This window comes from Melozone crissalis, unplaced genomic scaffold (genome assembly GCF_028551555.1).
Source record: "Melozone crissalis strain CALT ecotype California unplaced genomic scaffold, PUWL_Pcris_2 ptg000013l_1, whole genome shotgun sequence".
Taxonomy (NCBI): domain Eukaryota; kingdom Metazoa; phylum Chordata; class Aves; order Passeriformes; family Passerellidae; genus Melozone; species Melozone crissalis.
The window spans coordinates 5,104,916-5,132,606 of NW_026535791.1; the positions used below are offsets into that span (position 1 = coordinate 5,104,916).

Consider the following 27,691-nt stretch of genomic DNA (forward strand, 5'->3'; position numbering starts at 1 on the left):
TTAGATTGGCAATATTAAGATCACTTTATTTTAAGCCTTATGGATTTTGAAAACACATACAAATAAAATACTTGTTACAAAATTCCATTTGCTAAAGTTTCTTCAGGAATATACATCAAGCATGATCCCAGCACACAGATAAATGACTTTTACAGAAAGCATTACATAGAGCAATAAATGTTAGTGAAACAGCCAGTCTTTCCAGATATTTTACAATGAAAAATTCTCTTTCTCTTTGTCACATCTATTATTTTACTAAGTTTTTAATTTCTTTATTTAAAATAGCCACATCTGAATTTAAAATGTGTAACCAAAACAACTGTGGAAGTCAACAGGCACTCAGAAGCCCCAAAGGGGAGAGTAAGCACTATTTTTCAAGTTCACTAGTTCAGGGGTAAAAATCCCTGAGAGACAGAAAAATGCTGAACCCATTTCCTTCAATGGAAAGATGCTTGTCAAGGAACATTGTCAACAGACAGCTGTAAAGATAAACTGTAAGGCTGAAGAGCAATAATAAGACAGAGCAAGGAAAGCAATCTGTAGTGCTAGGTAATGAGGATGCTTGGTGGAGCAGCATTATGGGACTTCACCAAGGCTGCCTGCTTGCAGAAAAGCACTCAGCAGAAATATATGCAGAGATACAAAGCACAAGATGTGTACATGCTCGTCATTAACATCGAAAACTGTGTGTGCCAAAACTATAATCCCACTTAGTTATAAACAGTATGCAACTGACCTCAAGAGTTAAAATACTAACAAGAATAAACAAGATATTGTGCTCCAATTTCAACGTCACCATCAGGACATCATTACATGAAGCCAGTAGATTAAGAAGCACAGTTCCATATACATTTTCTGCTCCTCGATGCCAGTACAGAACTGCTCAGAAAGAGGTGATTCACAGACTAGGTCACTAAATTCTCTGGGACCTGGAAAGCAATCTCAGAAGCAGTATGCCTCTAACCTTCCACCTCAAGTCCCTGAGTTGCTGCTGGACATCAGAACAGCTTTACTGCTTCTACTTTATGAGTCATAGCCCTGCAGTGTCCTGTTCCTTGCTACATGCTGTGACACGGGTCCCCAGCTACATCCCTTTCCTTAAGCCTATTGTGCGTACAGAAGCTGCACCACTGAGTGATGATGCTGTGCTGATTTTCAGTGTTATTTAACATGGAGGCAGGTCAAGCTAGCTAGATCAAGCATGAGTTCACTCACACTGCCCACTGAGGCTGATGTGAGCCTTCAGAGCAGTGGAAGAAAGCCACAGTCTCTCAGGTTATTGAAACATCCAGAGCATTAAGAAGCCCATTACATCTGACTGATGTCAAGCACCACAATAAGCAACACTAGGAGGAAAGTGTGGCATAAATGGTGAAAGCAAGTCCAAGCAGACTTCAATCTAAAGATTTAATCCTAAAGGTTAATATAGGTTTCACAACCAGTACACTTAGCCTATGATCAGCCACAGGTTTAAAACTATTAGCAAATAAACAGGAGTTTTAAGAGCAACCTTTAGGTTCTGACCTAAAGATCTAAAAATACCACTGGGGGGATGATCTAGTTTGAAATCAGATTATCTTTAACTAGAAAGCAATCATGCTTACGAGAGGCCCTTATGCCAGTCACACTTGCTCCAGAGCAGGGCAGCACTCTAAAGAACAGATGTCGACAGCATGTGCCCTGTGCTATTTTAACATTGAGTTTCCTTATATTATTTATATCACTTCCTTAAGAGGACAGTAGTTAAGCCAAGCTACCCCAGCCCCACTTCAGCCCAGCTGTACAGCCAGTTTTGTGCTTGGGTTACCAGAATGGGAGGAGCAAGTTGTCTCAGATTTGCTGATGTGTTATGTTATTATAAGGCCTCAGGAAAACAGCAACTAGAGAGGAAGAACACATCACCTTTCCCAGCAAAGCATTCTCCACTGTGCTTACCTGAGTTTACATAAAACTGCCACAGATTGATTTGTGCTAGCTTTCCCTCTGCAAAGCCATTCTATCAGGGCATTTGTTCCACACAGGGCTGTGTGGTTTTATGGAAGGACTGCTGTTCCAGTTCTCTAAAAGGACTCTCCAGACTTCAGGCTTCTGCCCTAGATTTAGGTCACTAGTAATTGGACATGTGTAGAAAATGCACAGGCTCAGTTCAGTGTTGCCTAATTAATTTCTTAGTCTGTCGATTTGGCAGTCGCCCTACAAAACAGAACAGTTGGATATTTAAAATTGTATTGAAGAATACCTTATGACACTAGCAAGCCTCCCAAAAAATAAGCCAAACTCTTTTGGTAGTAATGAAATAAATATTTTAAATTGCCTGGAGTACAAAAGTGAAATCAGTTTTCTCAGGTGAGACTATCAGCTTGGTTCATTAAAAGAAAAAAGATCAAGCAAAGCACGGAATATAGAAACCCAAAAACTTCACCAAAGGAGACTTCCTTAAGACAAACAGAACTGACTGATGCCAAAGTCTTGCAACCTATGGAGCAGAATCAAATGCACCAACTTTCTGTCTGGGACATTATATTCCCAATCAGCTGGTGAGCATACTGACCACAAACTAATGTCACAGCCTGAAAGAGAGAGTTCTGCACATTATTTTGATCTGTATGAGGTGCCTTTCAGTATGTAACTGGTCTTGGAGTAGCATATTCATGATGAAGAAAAAGCTCATCCACTGAAATTAGAATTCAAATTCTTTCTTGTTCCTAGGCTTCTGTCACAATTTTATAGTCAACTTACTTGATTTTTTTTTTAATCCTTCTTGAAGGACACAGAACAGCCCCACTGTGCTGGGTCTTGGCCATCCTGCCAAGCTCTCTGTGGGAGCTCACTTGACTACCCTCTATTCCCTGCACCACAGGTCCCATGTGCTTTAGGTAGTTTTGGCTTGGGTCTAACAGCAAATGAGAAGAGACAGATGCCTCTCTGCAGGAACCTTCCTCTCTGGTGACCCTGGGGGTTGAGCTGGCAGGGCTACCTGAACCTTACAAAGTGGTTGCTCTACAAAACAGCCTTATAAAACTCTATTTACATATTAACTGAAGTAAAATATTTACTCCAGATCAGGAAGTATTGTATTTTTTGATCAAGAAACAAGCTCAGTGCCTGAGCAGTTTTATGGCATTTTAAAGGTGACTTAACATGCCTACCGTGATTTAAAATAAAAACACATTCTAGTTCCTTTCCCTAAGAAGTGAATTTTGCCAATAAAAAGGACCTGAAGACTGAAACAAACTCCAAGTAACAGTACTGAAAGGCAACAGATCTTCTCTCCAAAACCCTTGTATACAGGGGCACTCCGATGGTTGTTAAAGTAAAAACAACATACAACAATATTTGCAAAAAAGCTTAATATAATCTTTTGAGTCTATAAACTATAAACAATAAATAGGAAGAGTGTACATGGCACACCAGAGCAGCTAAATATTAAAACAAGTACACTTGGTACTTGGTAACACTTACCTATATTGTCAGCAATAAGTTTGTTTCACTACTGTGATATAATACAAGCTTAATATACAACATGTTTTTACAAAGGAAAACCACAGAACAAATTTAATACAGAAGGTGAAGGGAGAAGGGGAGACAATAAATAACAAGGCACAAAACCCTCTCTTGCTGCAACCCTGTAAGGCACCACTTGTGCAAACAAGAAACTATCAAAACCTGTAGTGGAGACATTCTAAATGTATTTAAGTAAGTGGATAATATATTTTAAATGTGACACCATGCTTATATCTTTGAAAATAAAAATGCTTATGTTTCAAAATTCAATTAGTGAAATGGGTGAATTATTAGCCAAATACAAGAGTCACAGCTGGTTTCTCCCAGACAGCTCCACAAGTGCACCTTGATCTTGACCTATACTGGCCTTGCTAAGAGTCCTGGATCCAATATGGTGCAGAGGGAAATGCTGCCAAATTATGTCAAACTGTGCACACCAGTAATTGTGACAAAACACACTTCAGGGATTAGGATGAGAATGAAATTATTTTCCTTTGAAACCAAAAATTATTTAAATCAAGATGTAAATTATTAGTAGCATTAATCTAACATAATTAGGAATCTTAATACTCAAACTTATAATTCATACCTCTATTTAAGAACTGGGCACCAATATTTTTCTTCCTAATTCTCTTACCTGCTCAGAAAATCTATCATAAGACAAATTTCAGAAAACCTTCTCCCTTACCAGAAGGTTACAGTTACATAGTTAAGCACACAAACTGTCAATTTCCCCCTTTGTTCTCATGTTCCATGATCTCTACTGCATCCTGCTAGAAGTACGTTTTTGTCCTCTCTCCAAATACATAAAAATCTCCAGATACTAAAATTACTTTAAATATGCACAGGTTGGCCAAGTTTTTACAAGATGAGAAGGGTTTTCACGAATAACCACAGTTTTCTTCTAATAAAACATTTAGGAAGCACTCGGTTTCTCATTATCTTCAGACATGTGACTTTTTTTAACTTGGGAACAACTTTTTCCAAAAGTTTTGCTTGCATTCTTGTACCTTGAACAACTGCACAGCACACAATCTGTAAACAATCTGAACAAACCTGATTATTCAGTTATTGGCTAGTTTTGTTCTCTTATGTGGCATATCTTATTTTACACCTAAATACCTTGCCACAAATCAAAACACCTAAAGTCAGACAACTTGCAGCTTTAATGATGTTCAATCTACTGAGCTGCCAGAGAGGAAAATCAGGTTAATCTATTGTATTTTAAACAACAGAGCAAATGGAAGAAAAAACACAGTCTCAAGTGATCAGTTAACATTCATATAGCTATTTGCTGAAAGGCTGTGCCAGCTTAGGCATGCTTCATTCTTTGTATTCAGTCCTGTTTTAAGGATATAAAAATTTGAGCAAATACAATGTAAACAGAGCCAGGTAGACTGCAGTAGTAAAGGACAAAATTATTGATCTGACAGTTTTAAGGCCAACTATTTATGATTTGAAATATGTCATACTATTCCATGGCACTTAATACACTGAAAGTTAGAACTGGGTGACACTAAGCAAGGGAATACGTATTCATATGAGATATATACACATAGCCTCAGTTCCTAAAATACAAAGTTCAAGTTTTTTTGCCCAAATAAAATCAATTTGTGAAAGACCATCTGTGGTTTCCTATACTGAATAAAGTAATATTACTATTTAAATCAATTTAGTGCAAACTGACCTAAGTCCAAAGACATAACATTCCTTGATTTTCAGTCACTACTTACCAAATGCCCCTTATGTCTTTCAAAAAGACAACTACATCCTTTTTCCCCCCCTTAAAAGAACAGCAAACACCTGACAACTAGCATGCTGTTCTAGTCTACATTAACAAAACTTGCTGATATACAAATCGTGCTTTGGTCATGCAGCACAGACCCATCCTGAAAGTGGCCCATCTCTCCATTTAATCAGTCTAGAAGAACACAGTGCCAGATGTCAATTAGCAGGTCATCCTGGCCACTCCGTACTCCAAGCTGACAACGGCAGGCTCGGCTTTGGAGAACTCGGACACGAGTTCGCTGTAGCGATTGTCTGCGGTGTTGCTGCCCTCTATGGTTCGCACGCCGTCGTTCACCGGCACCGGCGGCTGCTCCTTCTGGAAGCACGGAGGGGATTTCAGTGCCACGGGGGCAGGAGGAGCCGTCTGCTCCTGCTCCTTCACAAGGACCACATCTGACCGCCCGTTTCTCTGCTTTATTTTCTGAAATACAATGAACAGTTACCAACAGCGGGCATGACTCTTTACTGATGATACTGAGCTTTTAAAGGAAATGCATCCCCTTCTTTTGCTGGCCAACTCGGTGTCTGCCGAACTCTTACAGACCCCAGCTTCTTCCCCACAGTTTACTGCTCATGCTACAAGCACTGCTGGCTTAAAATTGCAGAAGGGCAGAAGACAAAGAATGCCTACTAATATCCCCAGAGAAGGAGAGGTTATTCCAGGCTTGCCCCCCTGGTTTGGTTGCTATCAGGATGGAAATACTTTCTGGAGTAGAAGCAGAGGAAGACAGACCTCGGCACTGTAGCAAGCAGGGATCTTGCAATCTCTTAAAGACCATGAGGATCTCAGTGAAAAAGCATCTTGATAGCTAAAGCCCTTCTATCTTTCCTAAAAACCTTCTAAAAGCCTTTTTCCTTTAGATCTAAAAAATGCCAATACAGTTTGTTCAAATGCATGAATACTCTAAAAAATGTCAACTAAAACACAGGAAAGGAGAAAAGGATGTGTCCTGCCAGCATGAGCAAGAGGAGAGGAAAGATTAGGAAGAAGGGATTTTTCAGTTACATGGTTTGGGTTGTTTGCTTACTTCATTTTTGTTTTTAATTCAAACTCAATCACCCAGTAACTGGGAGGTTACACTAGTTAAGTGAACTAGTTAAGATTTGTTTGTTGATCTGTTTGTATTTCATTAGAACCGAGACTAAATCCAGGAGACTGGTGTCTCTTGGCATCAACTTTTCATAGATGGAAACAGCAGTAGCAAAGTTGACATCAGGATTTCAAACAACTATATCTCATGATCTCTCAAGTGACAAATGTAGGCTCAGGTGAAGTTAATATCATGGAATGAGGTTCTAGAAAATTCAGAGCTGAGACTTTACTTTCCTCTTGCTTATTATTTAGATTGTTTTTTGAGTTTTCTTCACCTTGCTGCTTCAATTGTATAAATTTTTTTAAATATAAAATTAAGATTTGAAACAGTATTAGATTAAGTGACCTGCATTCATTACTTTACAGTAGAATCAGTCTAATAAAATCTTTCCTCCTAGAAAAGCTGTACTTTTCCTCCCTCTCCCATACCACATAATATACAGGAGTTGTGTTACCATTTCTGTCCACACACAAACATTAAAACTGATTATCAGAAGACTTCTGCATTCCTTAAAAAGCATTATTCTGAAGTTTCAGCACCTTAACTGACTGTAACAGAAGTATCAATCAACCTTTTCTGGCTGTTTACTGCACCACCTAAAAGTCAATTATAGACATCTGATCTCTGGATTAAGCCCTGTCTTCATAAAACCATTACAATGTACATGACCCATAATTATGATGACTTACAACAGCATGCACCTGCCTATGAAGTTAAAAGAAGAACAATACTTACTGCTTCCATTTTAGTAGCTATAATAGAAATAAAACATTTTCAGTCTCCTTACTTTAGCAACACAGCTGTAGCTACATGGATACCTTGTTATCCAAAATAGTTTAATGCAAGCTGAGCTTCTGTGAAACTTGCCTTCAGTAAGGCTTTGATAGTAGCACTTTTACATCACAGAGCTCATTAATAAAGCAGAATAAATAGTGCCTCAGAGCACTCATCATAGAAACAAGCAGTGAAAGTCCAAGTCACCATCCCACAGAGTAAGTGCTAGGCCACACAGCAGTGACATTCAGGTGAAAACCAGCAGCACTGCAACAACTATAATCTGAAGAACAGGTCACAAGGGCACACACTTATTTTGTAATACTTACAGCTTCCAGTTCTTTAATGTCTTCCTCCAGCTGTTTATTTTGCTCACTTGTATTCATGATAAGGTTGAACACAGACTGCCTGGGATGCATACTTCGATCAAATTGATGATACATATTTCTCCAAAACCTGCACAAAACACACACTTTCAGGTTTGCAAGGTAAGACAGAGCTGAAGAAAAGATAATGTATCTTATTTAAACTTACTTAAAATTGAATGATACTGTATTAGGCTCCAAAAGCGTTAGTTCTGGAGAAAAGTCCGGATTATACAGAGGATTCTGGTATTTCTTCTGTTCAGCCAACAGGAATGGCCACAAGGAATAGGTCTTCTCTTTTAGTCTTAAAACAAAAAAAGTTAGAGGTCAACACACTGACTGCAAGCAAACAAGCAGAAGGTAACTGCTTATGATGTGCAAGTTTTGCCTACTTGAAACAAATGCTTTTAAAATACAATGCAAGAGGAACTGATAAAAACTTCACAGAAGCTTGCCAGCTAAATGCATTGAAGATATCCTACTAATACTTCTAAATGAGTAGTCTTGAACAGGCAAGAATTGTAAGGTTAGCTAAAAAGAGTTGGGAGAGGAAATTACATGATATCTCCTAAATTCAGGTTACCTACTATTAGAGGGGAAAAAACCCCAAAAACAGATGAGAAGGAAAACCTTAACTTTCCCTATGAAAAAGATTATGTGATTTTCTACCAGAATTAGAAAGGCTGTCTTCACCCATCTTCCCTGAAGCAGTTCAACATAGGTTTCAGTACTACCAATCCTTCCTCTACTCAGAGTCTAAAATGAAGAAGATTCACAGAAGATCTTAGTCTGCCAGAACAAACAAAAGACACATTACAATGTGCCTGCTTACTTTAGCTCTTCTCGTTCTTTCTGACAGTTTCCAAGGAAGTTACCAAACTGGCATGAATGGACATGTTCATGGATTTGAAGGAGGAAAGCTTCATTGAACTCAAAGGCTTGTGGAAACTGCTCGGTCAGATTCCACACGCTTTCTAAAAACTGGGTGAACACCGGCGAGATCTCTTTCGGATCACCATCCAGCTGACAACATCTGAAAAAGATTCCACAAACAGACTGAAACTGGTTTAAGTTAGAAATCAAGAAAGTCTTAGCTGCAATTGTTTTTAAATGACAGCACCTTGATTTGATGCTAGCTTTGATTTGGAAATTGAGCACCTAACTTCAAGAACTGGGGCAATTTTTGAATAGAAATAAGTCTATATTTGACCTGTTTTTCTGACTTATAAGTAATCACACATCTATATTAAGTACAAAATAGCAACATAAGACAGTTAAGTTCCTTTGTGTCTAATACTGTCACAGTCAACATACCGAGTCTACCAGCTAAAGCAAATTAATAAGCAGTAAATAGCAGCAAGGCTATTGTCATAGCTGATGACAGGCAGAGCAAGGGAAAAAACAGAACTCTTAACACACAGGACTTCTAAAGGTAGGTGTGACTTCACCATCAAAGTAAACATAAATGCAAACTTATCTTTAAAGATACCAAAACTATGTGTTTCATATTGCCTAAATAGCTGGGACATAGCTTTAGATTGGTTTTGCACTGTCTATACATTCGTGCAGACCTTGCTGCAGTCATCAACTTCTGCAAGCAAGCACCAGTAGCACTAAAAATTTACATTTGCAATATAAATCAATTATCCAATAGGTATAAACTGAAATACACTGAAGGCAGCAGGAGAAGTGCCTTGTGTACTGAAAACAGCTTACTCATTGCTGAACTGGTGCAGTGTGGCTAGAAATGCAACATTTGCAAGCTGCCTTTTGTTTAAGAATACTTAGCTCAGTTTGCTGTTATACACTTTATCAGAGGAGTGAACTACCTGTCAGAGAACTTGTGCCCAAAGGAGATCCAGTCTTTCTCTATCAAGACCTAGAGGGTAAAAAAACCAAAATCTCATGTAAAATATTGCTCAATCTTACACCTACAGTACTAACCCCACAGGTTATCAATATATTGTACTTTAAATCCGAGTCGAATAAGTTACAATAGAAACAACTATTTATCACTTTGTAACTTCTTGATTTTCTTGGAAGTTTTTCACAAGATTCTCAAAGTACATTTGTAAAAAACTAATAAAAAGTTAAGCAACTTGCTAATCAGGTAACTGATAATTTTAAGAAAAAATGTTGCATGACTTCACTAGTAGATTATTAACCTTCTATGGCAAAGAGTAAGAAAAATGTTAGTACTGCATGCCTGCTATCATAATTTACATAAAACCACATAATATATTCTAACATTTATAACAGTAAGTTTGCTCATATCAACACTATCTTCTTTTATCACTTTGGTCACACTATGAAGCACCAAAATGAACAAAGGACTGCCACAGAAATTTAACTGAAAGCAAGGATTAATCAAAACCCAAAAAGATTAAATTACTTCCCTAAAGATTATCACTATTGACAACAAATTAATCCTCTTCTAATTCTTCCTCAACTTCACCTTCAGTGCTTGTAATATTTGTGGCAGTTAGATCTAAACAATACATTGAACTAGTTTTATCCTTGAGGAGTTCCCATAACACCCTGCCTTGTCATTGCAGAACACTGTTGATTTTCCTAGTCTAAAATTTGGAATAATTGTAATGAAATTCTTCTCTCAATATAAAAAGATGAAGAAATTTAGATTGCTTAGACATATGTAAGTCTCTATCACTGTGGGAATGATCATTTTCAGATTTTAAAAATGTTGTTTTGGAGACAGAAAAAAACGTTGTTTTATAGCAGCACAGAGCTGCTGTAATTCAGTATGTGCACCACCTCACATAAGCACTTTGGAATCCTTCTATGTCATAGATAAGGGACTTGCTGGGATGCAGAAGGCAACCATTGCAACACTTCTGCAGGGTGACTAAATCAATTTGCTATTTGTATTTTGATTTTTCAGATTTTAAAGATTTTTTTTCAAGTAGCAAAGCATACCTGTATGAAGTATTTGTCAATATACTGCAACTCTCACTTTACATTTTAAACTAAAAAAAAAAAAAATCAGTACGTTTGCTCCCTTTCACACTCAAACATTTTACAGCCTTTCTTTACCAAGGAACAACTCAACATTGCAATGGTCTACTTACCATGAATCCTTTGATTGTTCTGTAATAGGAATCTAGCAAGAGAGCTCCAAGAGAACAAACTTGGGAAGTCCTATCCCAACCATCTGAACAGTGTACCAATACACTTGCACTCTCAACTGCTATTGCCTGCAAAACACAGTTGTTTCTTAACCAATGTTCTCTTCTAGACAGAAGTCAAAAACTAGTAAATAAATTTTAAAGATCTATATTTATTTCCAACTTATACCATAGGTCATCTTATTTAACAAAGCTAGAAAAATGTTTACTATGAGGAAAAGATTTAATAGTATCAGAAAGTATGAACTTGTCTCCATAGAAGTATAGAAACCTCCTCGAAAAGAAAAGAAATTCCAGTACCACTTCTGTATAAACTAACCTCTACAGGCGTTCCCAGTTCTCTCTCTCCCCCTTATAAAACTAAATTTACAAGAAAACCGAACAATAATTAGATTATACATTAGTGAGTACAGATTAAAAAAACCCCAAACAACATTAACTCATCATTAAAGATACCACTCGTTCATCATTATGCTACATAAAATTAAAGGCCTAGGAAATGTTCATTAGCTTCAGCTCCTGTTGGCTCAGACATTTTTGAGGGTCATCATTAGGACAATCACCCACTTTTAACTGAGATAACTGCTTGTTATTTCACCTAGCAAAAACAAAGATCTAGGTTTTTTCTTTACCCACTACCATCAGATCAAGTGCTTGGCTTCCTAAGTGCTTGGCAAAGGCAATTGTTCCTCTGAATTATTCACAGAATCCTATTTCCTTGCCAAATGAAGTCAGCATAGCCACCTTGGCTGCTCTACAATTACTGCCCCAGTTCCACTTTTCAGAGTACACTAAATAATACTTTGTTCCATCCACCACCAAACTGGTTACACTTTTCAAAAATATCTAGAGAACCAGGAAGCATAAGAATCCCTTTGTCTCCCAACAAGATGAGCCAACAGCATTCAAAAAATCCCAGAACATTGGCTGGAATGTTTAACATCTCCAATCATAAAAAAACATGTAATACTTTAACCAGCATATTAGATGTACTGGTATATATACTAAGCACCTATCTCCAAAAAGGTCAGCTGCAGAATTTTACACATTACATAATATTAAGCATAATTTTTCTGGTAGGAAGTCAACATCCCACCAAAGAAAGAAGCAGCATGCAAGTTACCTTGGCTAGGAAGACAGCAGCATCCAACACAGCTTTGATGTGACGCAGCCATCCAGAACTCTCCAGACCAGACAAAAAGTCATTGACAGACAAACCTCTTGTGCCACTGACTGAAAGAAACCAAGAGTTAAAAAGCCTTAAACAGTTGTAGCTACCCACACCCTGCAATGGAGAAAGAAGAATAATTGCATGTTGTATCTAATCCCCTATGTTCTAAGTTGAATGGTGGTTTCCTGAAAGATTTCTAATCAAATGGTTAAGGGAGGAGTACTACGAAATGTTCTCCAGTCAGAATTCAACTCTGTAGAACTATATAACCATGAGCTGCAAGAGTAAGATCTTTGTGGTTTTTTGACAAAATAACATTCCAAGTAAATACAAGGTTATTCCCACCAGGAAGCCTTAGTCTTGTCACCAGAGAAGGCAATGCAAATGCCAAAGGCTCATTGGAAATACTTAATTACTACCAGTAGTAGGGAAGGAGCTGCATCAGACAATAGACACAGTTCAGAGGAGTCACGCTGCCAGAGATTCGTCACCTCCACCCTGCACAGGAGAGTAAACTAAGTGCAGTACAAGAACACAGGGCCGAATGAAATCCACGGAAATTGTGTCGACCTTCACACTTGACACACTGCATTCCTGACTGATCTCTACTATTCTTACCTAACATACTTGGATCCTGTAACAATAATGTCAATTCAGAGAGCAAGGAAGAACTCAAATTAAAGGAAAGATGCTTTGCAGTGTAGCAGCAAGAGATGCAGAGGTAGACTGGAAGATTCTCACATAGAACCAATTCACATGTAAGACAGATAGCCTGCTTCTTGTACAATTTTGAGTAATAACTCACACAATTACCTTAATATTCAAACATTACAAACTTCTGGAATTAAAAAACTCTGCAAACATAACTTCAGCTATGTGTAATTCTAAGACACCCAAGGCTCCTAGCTACACAAATACCTGCCTCTTCTACAGTAGAAGCCTACTTTCCACTACACTTAACAGCTAGACTTGATGATCTTAAAACTTTTTTTCAACCTAAATGATTTAATGATTCTAGAGCATTGGGCCGTAAATTAAAATAAAAAGGTTCTGTAGATGAAAATGAGCAGTAGGAATACAACAGCTGCAAAATCATCTTTATCTCTGGCCATGGAAGGAAGTGAGTCAGCAGCAAAAGCAGAGAACAAAATTCACCAAATAATTATGTGATGCAGCTTCATATTCAATCAAGTCCCTTAATGTAAGGAAGGTTATGAACTCAAATCACTGTCTCCAAGAGCTTTCTTGTATCTGCACTAGATGTTTCTCAGCTCTCAGTCAAACAAGTTTTGGCACACTCCCCACTGCTCAGGAAGATTCATAGTGCCAGGTGCTGCTGAATACTAAAAGAATGACAGGCTTCCAAATTAAGTATTGCAGCACCTTTTCTAAAAACCACAGATCCTCATCATCCATAAAACTAACTAGCAAACCACAGCACAATGAGGTAATAGAACATCAAGAAACCCCAGGAGAGAAGACCTACTTTTAAAGGTTAGTCTGTAATATCAATAAAAGAAGTAAAAGCAAGCTAGCTTTCCCCTGTCTTTGAAGGGCACCATTAGGCAAGAGTTCTGCTTCCAAAAGATCTGGCACATGGAGAGAATAGATATAGATGAGAATGTGAGCTAGTTGAAAGGACCAAGTCATTCTCTATACCAGTGGTTCCATACACTTGATCAGTCACAACAGTACACAAACACATCCACCACTCTGTGGTAACGGAAAGAAACTGAAAATAGTCAAGTATCAGGAAATTAAAACCTCTGTAGAGAAGGGACTGGACAGACAAAGCCATGTCTAGAGGTATGGCAGCACACCTACACATTCTGTAACTTAAGATTTACAGCACAAGCTTTCCAGCTACAAGATAAACAGGCTTCCAGCCCTCAGTTTGTTTTCACCCAGATACTGCTGTCAAAACCTGGTTTTGATCAGAATTTTCAGCTTGGCAGAAATATTTCACAACTAGTAATTCCCTAGCTAGATTTCTATATTTTTATAAACAAAGGCAGAGATCGGAACACATATGTTGAGCCCCAAGAGTTAGATTCCATTTCTGTGAATTAACACAGGCATTTTTATACTAGTTGGTGATTAAATCAAATGCATTGGTACTGGTCCAAGTCTTATATGCTGAAAAAAAAGTTATTTTCTAGTTCCTTATGGTCTTTTAAAAGGTGAAAGATGATTTATGGTACCATTTATAGTACCAGTCAGATAACTCAGCTACTTCACAATAAATAGGACTCAAGATAGTTCTGCCTATATGGATCCCACCATAAAAAACACAAGCCCTACATGCACATGAGCCCCAAAACCTCAATGTTCCCTTGCTTGACTGTCATTATTCACACTACTAGCAAATCCTCAGCCAGCAGTTCAGGAGGTGACTAGACCTGCAGAGTGAAGCACAGCAGGTTGCAGGCAGGCTTTTTTTAACAAATAAAAAAACCTAGATAATCCCTTGCCCTATACAGAAAACTCTACATAACTCACAAAACCCAGTTTACACACTTCCACCATCAAAATATATGTAACAGATTGCAACATCTATTGAGCCTTTTCCCCAAACATTTTCTGAGGAAATGCTCCCTTCTTGACATACCCAAAACCTTTTTGCTTATCAGAGTTCAAGCCTTTCTGTTATGTAACATTTAATTTAAATATATAAAAACTGAACTTTGTATTTAGTGTTACAGCTACAAACTCAGTCTATGTCAAGTTTCTCCCATGAGTGTTGTAGTCTGCTCATCGATAGTTTTCTTCAGTGTGAACGTGATGACTCTATTTTAGAAAAGTTTTGAACCACTGCATGCAAGATATTTAATTAATAGCTGAATCCAAAATTCAGCTGTTACTACACTGTAAACCCCACTAGCATACTCCATGATGTAGTCCCATTACAAAAGGATGTTGGGAAGGATTTTGTCTCACGTTTGGCTTGCCAGTGGAATTTGCAGATTCTGAAAGAAATCAGGCAGACAGACGCAGAGCCAAGGAGCAGGACACACACCAAACAACGAGTAACAGTTGTTTGTTATAAAAAGCCCAAACAACTGAGGGCAGTCCCAGTTACAAACAGCGTCATTGGTATCACGCTCTCATTTGAGAACATTCAGTCCAGCACATTCAGGGAAAGTGAGTACACAGAAGATAAATGGCATTTTCCTCATTTTAACTTGTGAACCATTTTCATGGCATTTTATTCCTGATCATCCCACTGACAGCACATTTCTACAAGGGGCTGAAGAGTAAATTACTGCAGACATCCCTAAATTTTAGGGGTCCTTTCTACCCCTGAAGGTTCTCCTACTTCTAAAGTGGCATTCAGCAAAACTCTGAATGAAAACATACAGACTGAACAGAGGTAAAACAACAGTATTCATTTACCAAAAAAAACTTATGTGGAAAACAAACAATAGAGATGACTCATTATTTTGTTCAACAGTGTTTAAACAAACCAATTCTTCACACAAGGAAAAACTAAAACATATTCCATATACTTAAATAAAGTTACAGTTACAATACTATTTAGTAAGTATTGCCGGTGGGATGCCAACTCAAAAGGAAGGAATATCAAGTCTGTGAAACTTAACTGTGTGATGCACACACTTCTGCATCAGACATTATTACACAGGAGCAGGCTTCTTAAAAAATCAAAACAATCAAGTTTTATTAGCTAGTTTCCTAGAATTGAATGTATTAGTAAGAGAAAGGGGGATTACGAAAAATCTAAAAAAAATCTAAAAGCTCAAGCTCAGGATCATGCTTCTCTTCTTTTCTTTAAGAAAAACACATGCAGGAATAATCAGGAAGATCCATATTATCAAAGCTCAACAGGACTCCATGCACAGTGCCTGAAGAACAGGTTAGCAGCACATACAGGATCAATGAAAATAAAGATTACACCACTAGTCTGTAGGATTTCTTGATCAATGTAACAGCATGTCTTCATCAAAACAGGCTTCCATACAAGTGTAAACTTTCTGTGTCTCTGGAAATACTTGCATAATTCCAGAAGCCAAGCACTTACACATGTATTGTGTGTCAGGTGTGGAAGCCTCACTTCTGCCACTGTATTCTAATCTCAGAATCCACAAAATGTCTTAAATTTTCTCTCAGCTGTCTACCTAAAAAATATTAACAGAATTATGAACACAGTTCTGCCTCTCCATTTTCTCCACCAGGAGGCAGGGGCTCACCTTTCCCCCTGCCCCCTTCTCTACAAACACCTACAAGCACACAAGGGGCTCACCAAGTCAAAGAGCTCAAGTTTTGTACAGACCATGTGCTCACTGTGAATTCTGTGGAACAAAGCGCCCCTTGGAGAAGAACTGATATTCTGTAAATGAAAATGTAGCTACAGGCACACACTTGGAAAACTCAGGAGTCGCTCACTGACATACTAACAAACTCACTGAAGACATATTTACCATTCAATAACTCCATTCAGTTGGGTTTACAGTTTGAAGGTTGACGTTTAAGGTAATTCATTACCACAAAGCACATCAAACTGGTACTAAAGACAGAGCTGGAATAAACCATAGAAATGCCAGTGCAGTTTGTGTAGCCTATTATTAAAGACTTCAGAAAAACACCCTGTGTTCAAATACACTATTTTAGTACAGTTAAAACATACCTTCCAAGAGTTTCTGCAAGCTAGATCTCATTACATGAATATTTTCAATGCCAACAAACTGGAACCTAATATTTGAGTAGTTGTCTTCATTCTCATAGCCCTTCCCAGCAGCTCTGTTAGCCATTGCATTAAGCTAAAAAGAGGAAAATAAAAATACGGAAAAACATTATTGGAATAAAAAATCAAATTAAGAAGCAAAAGTCAAGCAATTGCAATTGAACACATTGGGAAAAAAACACAAGAGCCCATAGTATAAGCAGATTCTAATACAGTTTGTGACAAATCAGCTTGAAAGAGCTGAAGTATAAGAAAAGGACAGTATATAGATATTTTTAAAAAATAGTCTATATTTAGAGCTGACATATCTGAATAATGCATTTAGTAATTCCCATTCTCCTCTCCAGATTCCTAACTAATAAGCCTTTTTTGTGTCCAAATATTTCTGAGTAAAGACACTACAAACATCTCACATACAAAGGAAAGAGTAAGACCCAGACATTTTCAGCTCCTGTATTGAGTGAAATTAAAACTAATAGAAATGAAGATGAGTCTAAAGAGTGGTAATCAGCCATACATTGTAACAGGTAATAACATAACTTAATAAAATAAAAGAATTCAGCTTAATTAGACAGTGATGAAGTATGATGGTGAGGCACTGGAAAATACTGCCCAGAGAAGTTGTGGATCCTGGAAGTGTTCAAAGCCAGATTGGACAGAGCTCTGAACAACCTCATCAGAGGTTGGAGATGATGTTTAAGACTTCTTCTAACTCAAGCCATTCTATGATGACCTCAAAATGCCAAAACAGAATTTCCTCCACTTCCTCACTTTTGAGACAGCTTGTATAGATCATTTACACAGAACATAGTACTCTCCCATTCCAAAAGAAACCACATCACAGCTCACCATTTCCTGAATTTCATTTCAAACGATCAAAATTATCTGGATCCCACTCAACTGTTCACTTCTTAACTATGATTTAAGCATATTTTTAAATGCCCCTCTCAAAGAGTAGCAGCATATTCAGAGAATTCTAACTGACTACTGGGACAGATTCAACTGTCCAGCTGAACCTCAAACCTTCTTTAAGAAAGCAAGTAATTGAAACACCAGAACAGAGAAGCGTAACCTCATTTTTACAACATTTTTGCTCAAGATGGACTCCTACTTGGCTCCAAAATTTTCAAAATTACATTGTATCCCTACACTCTAACATTCAGGAGGAGAGGCTTGTCTGCAGCACCAGAAGTATGTACCTTGGGCCTGGTGTCCATGACGTACATGTAGCGATTTGAAGGATTTGCTTTACTGATGGCTTGCAACATGTGCTCATCTTCCAGGCACCTGGCACTGAAACCTGAGAGAGGTTGACTGCATCTGCAAATTGCAGCCTGCCAGAAACAACAAAGAACAAGTCAGCATCACTTTAATATGTGTACTTGAAATGCTTAGCAAAATCTCAAAAGACACTGAAATAAATAGTTTCATTCAGCAGAGAGCACCAGCAAACTGAATAAAGTTCAGGTGTTCCTGAATAAAGTTCAGGTGCTTAAAAAGTACATTCCTTGGAAACCCTGAAACACAGTAGCTACAACTTAAATTTAAATATTCATCAAAACAGTTTTTCAGGTTTATCTTCATGGGCAAGGTATCAGTTTACATAACTGACATAAAAACTCACAAAAGTACAGACTGGGAAAATGATACTTTAGGAAAGCAAGCTACTCCCTTAATACAGAATGAATTATGTGTGGTTTTACTAAAGCAGACATGATTTTATTATTGCAAGTGCAATTTGTTATCATCTAATGTAATTTTTGTAATATCATTTCAACGATATGTTGTATTTCAGAAGGTATCAGGTACATCTTCCAATATGCAAATAATGATATAATTATGTTCAAATCCATCTAGTAACTTCATATTCATGGAAAAATTCTTTAACTCAGCAAGGTGACAGTAGGGTCCTTCCACAGCTGAGACAGGTACATGCTGCTTTCCACCACCCACTGCAAAATCTTATTTCCTACCCTGTAGAGTTTTTTTACCTTGCAAATAACTCCTTGAAGAAGCAATGTTTTTACTTTGTTGGTTTATCTGTTTAGGGTTTTTTCCCTACCATTTTGACCTAACTTATTTTACTTCTGATGTATCAAGGAAGATACATCAAGGAAGACAGATTCCTTAAGAGAAAGCTATCCTCAGTTACCTTAATGTTAGTGTCTGAAAACTTCAGTAGAGTCAACAGATTACTTAAGGATTTATTTTAAACTGGCTAGGCTTACTCCACATCCTGTTAGGCACCACTCCTGTCAGCTGTATTCAGGGTTATCCTGAGTCACACCCTTGCCATACAAGTCACTGTACTTGAACCTCCTCACCAACCCTTGAACTACTGTCAAGTGTTGAGAAATACTTTTCAGCACTTTTACAGCAAAAGGAAGTCACACTATACCTCTTTGTTTTTATGATAATACGACAACACTGGGAATCTTCCTTTGCTTCTGAACTTGGAGCTACCAACAATTATGGGCTTGCTTGCAGTTCTGGGAACATAAAGTTCTCTAGGATAGGTTTCACAAATCTGAAAGACACAGACACACAGAAAGGATTTTATAGGGAAGACACAAAGCCTAACCTAATTTTATATTGTATTCAATTTGAAAGAAAGATGTAAGGTGAATTAAGACACAAAAGATAAACACTACCATGTTTCTTTATGCAAATGTAAACAACTCAAAGGAGACAAGCCATGGATGAAAGTAGTACAAACTGGTATCCAAGTTACACATCCAAGCATCACCATACCAGCATTCACTCTAAAGAATGCAACTCTGCAGTAGAATGTGTTTCAAATAAAATACTGAAATTATTTCCCTCATTTTTAAGGCTTCCAGACTACAAAGTAAGATGAAACCTAATCTCAGAATCAGCCACACCACCACAACCAGCACAGCAAAATGCTGAAGTAGAATCCTGCTCAGTTGAGAGAGACATCACAGAGCTGCAGAGCACCAGAATCAGTGGGGCTGAGCTTCCAACAGGTAAGCATCTCTCAAAACAATCCCAAAGAACCCACGCATCCATACACACACGCTCTCTCAATGAGGCCTTGGGAAAACCTTCAATCAGGAAGTTGAGAGATTGCACACTGATTAAGGAGTTAACTCTCTCTACCTGCAAGTTCTTGCTTATATAGCAAGCCAAGTGATTTGGCAGTAAGGTGTTTTCTGTAGGCCTCACCAGAAACAGACGCAGAGCAGAACATGCTTCCATTACAACACTTACCTTGTAATCACGATTTGCATCAGACAACTGCCAGTAATCATTTGGCACTCCCATTCTCTTATATTCTTCTGCTAGGTCAATAAGCTGCCAACCTTTGACTTGCTCAGATTCATTTTGTTTAGGATTATAAGAAAAGGCATACAGGTCTTCATATTTTGCTAAAAGGTAAAGAATATGTAATGGAGAGAAAGCCTCAGGCTTCAAGATTCACAGAAGCAAGACTAAACAATAGATACTTGACGTGTCTGAAATATCTATTCTGCAACTATCCTACAGTTAACTGATAATTACAGATACCTAGTCAGAAGTAGGTTATGAAAGTTTTTCTGAGTGTGCTTGACCTATTTCAGAACAGACCATAAGCCATAAGGGTCACAAAATGAAGACTGACAAACTTAAGGCAAAAGGCAGAATTATTAAAAGACTTCACAGGACCTGAAAGAACAAACTGTTTTGGGAGGCAAGAACTAAAATTTACATCTACTGACGTTAAAAAAATGAAGTTTTAAAGTTTCCCTTAAAAAATAAAAGCTTTCAAAAACTTTGTTTTTCCTAGTAGGCTATTTACTTATGACAGATGACATTTTGCACTGTTCTAAACACAAGGCAGAAAATGCAAAAGACTCTACTGACAGAAGTCTCTTGTAAAGCTGAACTGGTAATGTTATTCTAACATCAAATTTCAGCTTTATTTTTGAAACTGCATGAAATTAGTAAAAATTGATTTGCTCAGTGGGTTTTTAATTGATGGAACACACAATTAAGAGAGACTATACACATTTATATTCACAATTTCTGGAACACCACTAGAAATGCAAAAAACACATAGGAATCTCTCATTCTGTTAAGGAGTATCACTGACATACAAAAGCCAGACAATGCAGCTTCTGAATTTTTATGCAGATTAATTTTTAATCAAAAATTCTATTTATTACCAAACCCACAAGAGACTTTATATAATGTGTGTTTAAAAAAAATAAATAAAAGATAATTGGTTTCCATACACACACCCCAGCTTGTTATCCATTCATATACTGCAAAGTCTTTTACAGCTACAAGGTTTACCTGTTCTTGAGAGCTGAAGCAAAGAATTATAAATGTCATGACAATCTCTCTCTCTGGGTACAACAAAGTGAACTATCCTGAAGTTCTTGCACTGGATGACAAGGGGGCAGCCAGAAGTAGTCAAAGGAAGTTTTTCCACCGCAGCAATGTGATGATGAAGTATCTGTGACATACAAAAATTCACAGAATAAGCATGCTGAGGAAAAATAAGAATAGCATACTACTTAGATCAGCAGATGCAAGACAGCACACTAAACAATGCTGAATATGGATTTTGACTAATTTTGTCAGCCAGTTATAAAAAGAAATACATTTACAAGCAGAAATCCAAGAATACCATTTTGATCAGCATATTAAATGTATAAAACTTTTGTTACTCTCCTCTGTCATTTTGAAGTGTCCCTCTAAGTGCAAAACTGAGATGTAAAACTCCACTGTAGTTGTTCAATTTCCTTTTAACTTTGTTAACTAATAGGCTTATATCTTATTAGGCAATGTCCAGACAGGATATCTATATTTTTTAAGGATCTACAGAAACATACTTCAGAATTTTCAAACAAAATAAAGGAAGTAAGGGAAAATAATTCAATGTACTGAAGATTTCAAAATTCCAGTATTTAACAGGTACAGATAGAACAAAGACAAGAAAAACATCTCTTATATTACCTACTGTATTAGATAAACATGACAGTTTCTCAGCTAAATGTTTATGACCACTTTAACAGCACTGTCACAGCAATGGACATGCAGAAGCCCTCCACAGATTTATTATGTGTGGCAAATCTACACAATATTTAGGTAAATACATAGAAAGGAACAGCTGTTCAACTCTGGGAAGAAAGGCACAGATACATAACCTCAACTGAACAAGATGTTCTTGACAGAATTTCAATTACCTCACTGAAGCAATCAAATCCTCTTAAACATTGATCAGAATTTGACTGGCATCTGAAAACGGTGCTGCCAAATATGCATTTCCAAAGAGACTATCTTGAAAGCATTATGATAATTATACCTGATACTTGCATTATCATCAGAAATGCAGTACTTGGAGTATGGTTCAATTTCCCCATAATGAAACCTCTTAATGCAGTGCATAGGGAGACACAAGCAAGTAATGCTTCTGAATCATGCTGTCTCCAAAACCCCATTTTGTATGAAAGGGTAACAGTTTGGTTTGTACAAAGGTGTACCTTGTATCTAAGAACAAATAATAGAAATATGAATTTTCTTGAAAGCACCATGAGGCACTTAGATACCCAGGATACAGGATTAAGGGTAATCAAGGAAAATACACCTACAGAAAAAAAAATTAACAATAGCTAGGGAGATGCTATTTCATCCTGGAGGATGAAAGACTTAAGGCACTTACTCAAGTCAGGTGGCTGGACCCAATGGGAGCCACAGCTTGATGTTCATATGTGTGCCACCAGGGCAGTAAGCACAAAAACTAATGGGAAACACTGCACTAGCCAGTTTTGATTGGACAACATTGGTACTGGTCAACAAGAAGCTGCTGCCCCATCTGAAACTCTTTATTTCAGAGATGAATACTTGTGAAGAAACAGCTGCTTACTGCTCTAAAAAAGTGCATGTAATCTTCAATATTGCCCAAACCTGAGATGTTAGCATTTTTGCTATCTCATTTAACCTAGACAGAATCTAATTACAAGGTAAGTTAACTCTGAAATTTTAAACCTGATGCTTAACCTATGTATCAGTCTCCCACTCCCGCCTCAGAATCATGGTGCAAGTCAGTTATTTAAAGAAAACCACCACACATGCATTCAGAAATACAAGTGAAAGCTACAGAAGAAATTACAGCAGCCCGAGGAAAAGTCAAAACTTTCAACATGACCTGATTTCAACTGCAGCAGCGTCACACAAGAGCATAGCCTGTGAATTATTAACTTATTATGATACCACGAAGGAGGAGAGTAGAAAGAACAGCTGAGAACATTTTAGTAAACAAATTCAACCTTAGATCAGGGAGAAAAAATGTATCTGGAGGACCCATGCCTTGGAGCCACAAGCATTCATTATCCTTACCCAGGTCTCTCTCTGGCTTGAGTCTATGAATAACAGATGAGTTGCTGTAAGGTACAGAGTGCCCGTCAGTGACTTATTGCTCGTGCTGAACCTATCCAGTAATTTCACCTGCTCTACCTGTAACAAAAAAGGGGAGGGAGGAATAAAAGTTAAGCTTGAATTTCTGCAGAATTTAAATTACAACTTAGCAAAGGTTTTGTCAGTTGGTGCAATAATTTTGAAAATGGTAGGAAACATAAGGCAGCACACACAAGGCTATTCAGGCCAAACTAGAGTGCCCACAGGCTTTGAGACCAACCAGTTCAAATATCCTGTTTCAATAAAAAGCATTGAGCTATTTTTTGTTTCAGTTTTTTCTAAAATAAGAATTAATAATTACTAAGCTTTTAGGCTGCTTCCCCAAAACACAGCAAACACACACTAACAGTTTCCTGGTACTGAGATGCCAGCACTGAATTAACAGCTGATCTCAGCAACATGCTTTATTAGCTGTCTGCACACTCAATGCCATAAACCTGACTTCCATTTTAGCTACGTACTGTCTTTTATAAATTCCCCAACTTCAAAAATCAGTATTATTATAACCTTGCCTTTTAGTCAAAATGCATTCTTAATGAAATGTAAGCATTCTACTAATAATTACAAAAAAAAGCTCCTAGAAATTCAAGGACTGTGCTGGCATTTGAAGCAGATAATTCACGCTTGAGCCTCACAAGGGCCAACAACTCCTTCTGGCATTCTATCAACACTGTTATCTCAATCCTATGGAAAATATTTCAAAATAATAACTATTTCTAGATAGCCTGTATTTTATCTGCCCCTCTTAACTCTGGGCTCCACAGAGTGCTCTATTTGAAGCCAGCATTACTCGATTCTTTGCATGCAGGAACAGGAAAGGAGTGTGGCAAATGGCTTATCTCCACACATTCCTCTCTTTCTTGGCAGCACTGGCTCATTAATGCCAAGTTAAAGCTCTGTGCTACCATTAAATGCATGGCACAACTCCAAAAACTTCCACACCAGCAAGACCAGCACCCAGAGGAGGCGACAAGGAGAACCCACATCTACTGTGCTGATGTTAAGCCATTTTTAACTCTTATGTACTGATGTATTTACAGTATAAGTATATGTAAAAGCACATACAAAACAGAAAAAAAATTTAGGTATTTATGATCTAGAAAGGCCTAATTTTGCTTTCAAAAGTTGAAAAAACAACAGTGAATACAAAACAGAATGAAGGAAATACAAATATTTACTAGAAGTCAGCACTATGATAATATTCCAGATTTCAGTTTAGAAAGCAAAAAAATTGGAAACTAGATGCATCGGTACATCAAAATACATCCTGCTGAAGCCACCAAGTCCTCAGGTTTAGAGCAGCATAAGTGAATACACCACAGCCAAAGCACAGAATCCATACTGGGCAGGTCTGCAGCAATAATTGCTCCAGTACCTGGCGCTGCACTCCCCAGCAAATCGAGAAGTGCACAGAAACTGCCCCAGCTTTGCTCCAGCAACACCACCCACAAAATCCTGGCATGTGAGCTTTCCTTCTCCTCCATGCAATGAGGCAGCTCTCCTCAAAGCTGCATTTCTACATCAGATGAGGACAGGCATTAGTGCTCCAACTTCCACTTACCTAGCTAAAGTCTACAAGAATTCTGAAAGCCAAGTCACAGATAAACTTTTCTTAAAAACAACTGGGTTAGATTCAGCCTCCACAGATGACACATTCATTTAAACTTGCCTCAAACCAGATTAAATGCGTGCTCAGCTTATGATACACTTTTTCCTTTTGCTGTTTGATTTGATTTAGCAGCCAAACTAAGCAAAACTTTCCATATCCAGGAGAAAGAAATCCAGCAGTATTTTCACTAATACACATTTGACTTCAAATATGCAAACAGGTTTGACTGAACAATTTTCAGACTTTTCTACCACAATTTGCTCTAAAATATCCTAAAGGATACTATGAAGATTCATTGAAAAAACACATATTCTTTACTTCACCACCACATTTAATAAACTGAATTTGATCATTTGTTGCTACTTAAACATAAAACTGTCAGAAGTGATTTTAAATTTGACCTCACTTCCTTATTGAACATAAAATCTGTTGGACAGTTTAATTTCCCAAAAAGCTACACTCAATTTCAGATACCTGTGTGGACAGTTGTAAAGAAATTTTAATTTCAACATTCCCAGCAAACTGAAATTGGAGGAGACACAAAACCTATTCCATCACCTTCTCCTGGGGATAACAGCTGCCCTGCACAGCAGTTAATCTGTGCAAGACTGCACTCTTGTTTCAAGTTTATTTCACTATGACTTAACTGAAAAAACAGGAATGCTGTCAGATTAGAAAAAGCAGGGATGTCTCAGAACAGCTGGCACGAGATCCAACTTGAACCTACACACAAAGTGAATCTTCAAGACCCACAGTGCAGGTTGTATTTTACTTTTCTTGCTTCCTATACCTCTAATGCTTTGCCAATACACATTTGAATCTATCTGGATATTCGATAAACCAACAGCTTGCAAAAAGCTAAGCGAGCAACACAGCTGTAACAAAAGAAATATCACTCTATTTCTTACCATAAGAAAAAATATCACTCTATTTCTTACTGGTTTTTTTAGAATGCATAGTTTTTTTATATTATATTTATAAAAATATAATATAAAAATTATTTATTTTATATTTAAAAATTTATTTATTTTATATTTATAAAAATAATCGCTTCAAGTAGTAAGTTTTGTATCTTACAAATTGTGTTCAGGGCTCATTTCTCTCTTCACTTCTATTGTTACATGAAGTATTTTTTCCCCAGCAGTGCCCCAAAAACACAATGCAGAGATACAATCAGCTGCAGACACAAAGAAATCAGCAACCTGCAGCCTTTCTAGTGTCAATTTCAGGTCTGAAACTTAAACAGATACTCTGATCATTTGTTGGCTTTAGTCTAGCTTTCAATTTTGAATCAGCTACTGACTGTAACAATACAATATTAAATTTCCAAACAAGGACTTTCATGTTTGTAAATAAACAGCTGATAAAGAAACTTTATCTCAAATCTGTCAGCATGATGCACTAATAAAGTGCATCTAATTTCAGACTAATAAAGTGTCACTAACGGTAGTTTCATCAAAGACCTTCTTTCTGTTTCACATATACACATGTATATGAAAAATAAAAGCAGCTATACACAGTTATATAAAAGTTATATAAGTTATTACTCAAGGAATTCAAAAGCCCTTTCCTTTATGTAATTATTGGTTGTGAATCTAGTACTGGGACAGGAACTATGAACGCTCCTCTTCTAAAGATATCTATAAATCAACTTTAAAGTCAGACTGCCAGGTTCAGGAATTAATCACAATTCCCAGGAGCCTACAGACAGGGGGAGTCTTTTCAGCAACCTCTGCAGTCAGGGATGATGAGCAAGGTGAGAAAAGCACTGTTAGAAATTTAATTCTATAGAAACTGTGACTTAAAAACTCACTAAAAAATTAGCCACAACAAGAGAGACCTTCCTTTTGCATCTTCAATATACAAATAAGGCTAACGCACTAATAATAGGAAATAAAAGTCACAGAAGTCCAAAATGTCAGCTACAGCTTAGCTGACGTATTTTTAATAGCCTAACACATTACACAGGCAATGATGTCCTGCGTATTTAGCACACACTGGAATATTCAAAAAGGAGAAAACAAATCGGTTGTTTTCACAACAGATTTGCCTCCAAAACTAGAAAAAGCTGCACGGAAGCATATACAGAACACACAAAACAAACGCAATCCCCTCCCAGCTCGCTTATCCTGCTCCCCACTCCACCACAAAACCCCCACACCGGGATTCTTAGCGTCTTCCCCTTATTACGGACACGGGGCCACACTGAGCAGCACGCCCAGAGCCCTCCGACCCTTCCAGCGGCGCGGGCCGCTCCAGAGCCCCGCGCGGGGCGGCACTGGCTACAGAACAGCAGGAGGCAGCGAAAACAACGCCCTCGCCCGCAGCGGCTGCGCCGGGCTGGGCGGGCCCTCCCGACCGCACAGTTACCCCCGCTCCCGAGCCGCAGCACCAGCAGTACCTTGGTGGTGCGGATGTGCTCCATGGCGGTGCTCGGCCGCGGCCGCCTCCTGCTCGCCGCCGCCACAGAGCCGGGCCGGCGGCCGCTCCGGCTGCGCTTCCGGGGCGGGGCCGCGCCGGCTGCAGAGCGGGGCCAGCGCCGTGCGCCCCGCAGCGCCCCCGCGCGGCGGGCGGCGGGAATGGCTGAGGGGAGGGAGCGGCTGAGGAGCGGGAATGGCTGAGGGGAGGGAGCGGCTGAGGAGCGGGAGCGGTTGAGGGGAGGGAGCGGCGGAGGAGAGGGAGCGGCGGAGGAGAGGGAGCGGCTGAGGGAGGGAGCGGCTGAGGAGCGGGAATGGCTGGAGGGCGGTGTGGGAAAATAACAAGGGATATACAGGTAACTGTGAGGAACTTGTTAGGGAAAACATGGTTCTTATTCCCGGGTGGAACGCGGTCGGCCACCCGACCTCTCACACACCGCACAAACTAAAGGGGACTAAACGGAGGGTGGAGCAGAGGGGAGACCCCGCTGCCAGGCTCAGTCGAAACCCTTGCAGAAGTAGGAGGAATTCGGTGACGCTTTCCAGTTAAAAATCCACGCAACAGATGAAAACTAAGGGAGATAAAGGAAGATGTGCTGCTGTTGAATCAGAAACCATGGTGAAATCACTCTCCTTGGACTGACACATGTTCCCATCATCTCAGATACTATCCTGAGATACCTGCCTGCTGAAGTACGACCGTC

General features: G+C 38.4%; 1 protein-coding gene across 1 annotated transcript; it reads right to left on the reverse strand.

The window, feature by feature from the left end:
- MTMR6 (myotubularin related protein 6) lies at positions 1–27,043 on the reverse strand. Its single transcript, XM_054271605.1, has 14 exons — positions 26,972–27,043; positions 22,884–23,000; positions 20,835–20,997; positions 19,770–19,927; positions 18,937–19,065; positions 17,738–17,872; positions 16,482–16,614; positions 11,792–11,901; positions 10,612–10,737; positions 9,355–9,404; positions 8,358–8,558; positions 7,695–7,829; positions 7,490–7,616; positions 1–5,713 (listed from the first exon to the last, which is right to left on the reverse strand). The coding sequence occupies exons 1-14, from the start codon at positions 26,993–26,995 to the stop codon at positions 5,453–5,455; spliced, it is 1,869 nt and encodes a 622-aa protein (XP_054127580.1). The 5' UTR covers positions 26,996–27,043; the 3' UTR covers positions 1–5,452.
- Between the last annotated feature and the right edge of the window lie 648 nt (positions 27,044–27,691).

What these genes read in the sequence shown, in the direction of transcription:
- MTMR6 (XM_054271605.1), bottom strand. Translation starts at nt 26,995, where the DNA reads ATGGAGCACATCCGCACCACCAAG. An exon ending in ATTATCATAAAAACAAAGAG is followed by an intron (nt 17,873 to 18,936) that starts GTATAGTGTGAC and finishes TGTTTCTGGCAG; the next exon opens with GCTGCAATTTGCAGATGCAG. An exon ending in CTGCTGTCTTCCTAGCCAAG is followed by an intron (nt 10,738 to 11,791) that starts GTAACTTGCATG and finishes TGTGTTTTGCAG; the next exon opens with GCAATAGCAGTTGAGAGTGC.